The sequence below is a fragment of the Rhynchophorus ferrugineus genome, unplaced genomic scaffold (genome assembly GCF_030347505.1).
Source record: "Rhynchophorus ferrugineus isolate W39M unplaced genomic scaffold, kcgeb_rfMv2 rfM9, whole genome shotgun sequence".
Lineage (NCBI taxonomy): Eukaryota > Metazoa > Arthropoda > Insecta > Coleoptera > Curculionidae > Rhynchophorus > Rhynchophorus ferrugineus.
In genome coordinates this window covers 25149096-25153617 of record NW_027472588.1, presented here as the reverse complement: position 1 = coordinate 25153617, position 4522 = coordinate 25149096, and the positions used below count along the sequence as shown (strand labels likewise).

Below are 4522 nucleotides of genomic sequence, written 5' to 3'. Positions count from 1 at the left end.
AGCTTAAAATGGATTCGGATGCGTCCGAACATATAACAGAATCAGTCTATAAAATTCGCTTGGTTATCAATGCCTGCAAATTCTTCAATAAAAATTAGAATATATAAAGCGGCAAACCTTGCTTGTTTTGATAATAATATAATAATGTAGTAATATAAAGATGCAATAATATAATAATATAATAATATAACAATATAATAATATAATAATATTATAATATAAAAATATAATAATATAAAATATAATAATATAATAATATAATAATATAATAATATAATAATATAAAAATATAATAATATAATAATATAATAATCTTATATATAAAAATGAATCGCAAAATATGTTCCTAAGCGCATAACTCAACAACGCCTGGACCAATTTGGCCAAATCTTTTTTTAAAATGTTCGTTGAAGTTCAGGGATGGTTTTTACGGCGAGAAAAATTAGAATTATTGCTGGAAAAACCCTAAAAATAGCCCTTTTTGTTTGAATTTGTTTCGTGTATCAGTTGACAATTCATCTGTCATCTGTCAAAAGTCATCTGTAACAGACAACTTTTTTTTTTTAAATTTGATATGACTTGAACTCAAATCCTTTTAATCCGTACGAATTGTTTTATTTATTTAAAATTTTTTATTTGTTTAAAATTTAATTCAAATTTTAAATAAATAAAACAATTCGTACGGCTTAAAAGGATTTGAGTTCAAGTCATATCAAATTTAAAAAAAAAAGTTGTCTGTTACAGATGACTTTTGACAGATGACAGATGAATTGTCAAGTGATACACGAAACAAATTCGTATATCGTGTTTTGTGCAGAGTGTTTAGTTAGTTAGTGTTTGTTTAGTTCGTGATTAGTGAAAAAATAATTTATATTTGATATGCCTCCTATAAGACGAAGCAATTTAGGTAGAAGAACCAGAAATGCTATAAACCAAGCTAATTACCGATCTAATCGTACTGCACAAGAACGTGACGACGGAAATGAACGTGAAAGAATTCGGATATCACAAACGCGTGAAGCGCGAGCGCGACATTCAACTAATAATCGCGCAAGTTTGAATCCAGCTGCTTTCAGTTACGATGTGTCAATTGACTACAGTAACTACCAATGTGTTGTTATTGGTTCTATGAACTTGGTTTGCTCACACTGTAAGGCATTAAAATACAAAAACGAAGCCAATGGATTGTGTTGCGCAAATGGTAAAGTGAAATTGATACAATTGGATCCACCACCAGAACCATTGTACTCATTGGTTTCAGGAATAGGAACAGATTCTATACACTTTTTGACACATATTCAACAATATAACAATTGCTTTCAAATGACTTCATTTGGGGCAACAAATGCAGTTCGGGAAAATTTTATGCCAACTTTCAAGGTATGTATTATAGCAGTTACTCATAATTATTTTAGCGAACAAAATTTTCTGTCACCAAAGTAAAGATGTGTTACTAATCTTCAATTTCTTAATCATTACGAAATATATCACTTAGTCATCATATTATATGGTGATTCAGTTTCAGTGACACTTTTATTATATTTTATATTTGATAGATATTAGTTAAAACTAAATATATACTTTTTAAGATCAAATATTATTTAAGTTTGATCATTGACAATCCATTAATTTATACCACACCATAATATTTTTTTTATTTACAGATACAAGGGCAAATATATCACAGAGCAGGTTCACTGTTACCAGTGTCAGATAGCGACAACAAATTCCTGCAAATTTATTTTATGGGCAATTCACCACAAGAAATTGATCTGCGTTGTGCACATAACAATTTAGTAAAAAGGTCTATTGTAGAACAATTACAAACTTTATTTCATCAACACAATCAATTGATTATATTGTTTAAAACTGCCCTGGATCTGATGCCATCCGATAATCACAAAATTGTAATCAGAGCTGATAAAACACCTGCAGGTCAACATACAAGACGTTTTAATGCACCAACTATTGATGAAGTTGCTATCGTTGTAGTTGGAGAAAACTTGGAATCCCGTGATATTTTTTACATCGTCGGAATTTTCAATTACAACCTATAAAGGAAACACACCGCTCATATGATGCACTGCAATATCCCATTATATTTTGGCAAGGTGAAGATGGCTACGATTTATCAATAAAAATGATAAATCCCATTACAGGTAACTAAAATATTAGTTTAGCTATGGCGATAATATCTCAGTCACTATATTATGTATTTTAATTTTATATTTGAATGTTATTAAAACAAAATCTGTTTACAGGTTCTGAAACCAACAAAAAAGTCAGTTCAATGAACTATTATTCATACCGCCTAATGATTCGGGAAAATGCAGATAATCGCATATTGAAATGTCGGCGATTATATCACAAATATGTTGATGACATGTATGTTAAAATTGAAACGGAGAGATTAACATTCATCAGGTTGAATCAAACCAAACTCCGATCTGAAGAGTATATTCACCTTCGAGATGCGATTAATACTGATGGAAATGCACAGAATGTCGGTCGGATGACTATTCTTCCAGCAACATACATCGGAAGCCCTCGGCATATGCACGAATATGCTCAAGATGCCATGTCGTATGTTCGTCATTATGGTACAGCAGATTTGTTCATCACATTTACATGCAATCCGCAATGGATAGAAATTAAGCAGGAGTTATTACCTGGGAAATCATCCATTGATCGTCATGATATTACAGCCAGAGTCTTTAGACAAAAGTTGAAATCTTTAATGAATTTCATCGTAAAACATAATGTGTTTGGTGAGACACGCTGCTGGATGTATTCTGTGGAGTGGCAGAAACGAGGATTGCCACATGCACACATTTTGATTTGGTTGGTTGAAAAGATAAGGCCAAATGAAGTTGATGCAGTGATATCAGCTGAAATCCCTAATGTACAAGTAGATCCTGGATTGCATGAGGTAGTTATCAAAAACATGATACATGGTCCCTGTGGAACTCTTAATCAAAATTCACCGTGTATGATGGATGGTAAATGTTCAAAACGATATCCACGGACATTAATATCGGAAACAATTACTGGTAATGACGGTTATCCATTGTATCGTCGCAGATCGACAGCAGACAATGGAAAATCAACAATTGTCAAATTAAATCAACAAGATATTGAAATAGATAATCGTTGGATTGTTCCATATTCACCCATTTTATCAAAGACATTCAAAGCACACATCAACGTTGAATCTTGCCATTCAGTGAAATCGATTAAATACATTTGCAAATATGTAAGCAAAGGGAGTGATATGGCTGTGATTGAAATTGGTGCAGAGAATTATAATGATGAAGTTACCCAATACCAAATGGGCCGCTATGTCAGTAGTAATGAAGCAGTTTGGCGAATATTTTCTTTTCCTATTCATGAGAGACACCCTTCTGTTGTTCACTTAGCTGTGCATTTAGAAAATGGACAAAGAGTGTATTTTACAGCACAGAACGCAGTACAAAGAGCTGCTCAGCCACCATCTACTACATTAACCAGTTTTTTTGAGACATGCCAAAACGATGATTTCGCACAAACATTGCTATATTCTGAAATGCCAAAATATTATACCTGGAATCAATCCTCAAGGAGATTTATACGACGGAAACAAGGAAAACCAGTTCCAGGATATACAGATGTATATTCCACCGATGCGATTGGCCGGATTTATTCAGTACATCCAAGCAATGATGAATGTTTTTATTTACGACTGCTATTAGTCAATGTACGTGGCCCAACATCATTCCAACAGTTACGAACTGTTGATGGTGAATTGTGTGGATCCTACAGAGAAGCCTGTCAACGTTTGCAATTGCTTGAAAATGACGCTCATTGGGATCAAACTCTCAATGATGCTGTAATATCATCACACACTCATCAAATACGAACATTGTTTTCTATAATCATATCTACATGCTTCCCATCAAACCCAATTGATTTGTGGATGAAGTACAAATATTATATGTGTGATGATATTTTGTACCAAATACGGAATAGAATGGGAAATCCAAATATACAAATCAGTGAAGAAATTTACAATGAAGCATTGATTTCAATTGAGGACATGTGCTTGATAATGTCAAACAAACTATTAATTCAATTAGGCCTGACCGCGCCCAATCGTCCAATGCATGACGCTTTTAACCAAGTGTTGCATCGAGAAAGACTGTATGATCTCAACGCTTTGAAAGAATAAATTCAAACAAATCTTCCACTGTTAAATGAACAACAGAAGTATGTATTTGAAACTCTTATGAAAGTAACAAATGATGAAACTGGAGGGATTTATTTCTTAGATGCACCTGGTGGTACAGGAAAAACTTTTTTTATTTCATTAATATTAGCAACAATTCGCTCACAAAATAAAACTGCACTTGCACTCGCTTCGTCGGGAATCGCAGCAACTTTGCTTGAAGGTGGTCGAACAGCCCATTCAGCACTAAAATTGCCATTAAATATGCAAATCAATGAAACTCCAAACTGCAACGTTTCGAAGAACTCTGCAATGGCAAAG

At 33.1% G+C, this 4522-nt stretch overlaps 1 protein-coding gene across 2 annotated transcripts; it reads left to right on the top strand.

Moving 5' to 3' along the window:
• Positions 1-1262: 1262 nt before the first annotated feature.
• Positions 1263-4215, top strand: LOC143202633 (uncharacterized). Of its 2 annotated transcripts, XM_076414288.1 has the most exons (3): positions 1263-1380; positions 1665-2159; positions 2262-4215. In XM_076414288.1, exons 2-3 carry the CDS (start codon positions 2141-2143, stop codon positions 4202-4204), a joined length of 1962 nt encoding a protein of 653 aa, XP_076270403.1. In that variant the 5' UTR covers positions 1263-1380; positions 1665-2140; the 3' UTR covers positions 4205-4215. The 2 variants fall into 2 exon arrangements, with proteins under 2 accessions (XP_076270403.1, XP_076270402.1); XM_076414287.1 differs by having other exon boundaries at positions 1665-4215.
• Positions 4216-4522: the final 307 nt, after the last annotated feature.

Bases quoted from the DNA above. Each gene is read 5' to 3' on its own strand.
- LOC143202633 (XM_076414287.1), top strand. From the start codon at position 2,234: ATGTTATTAAAACAAAATCTGTTTACAGGTTCTGAAACCAACAAAAAA.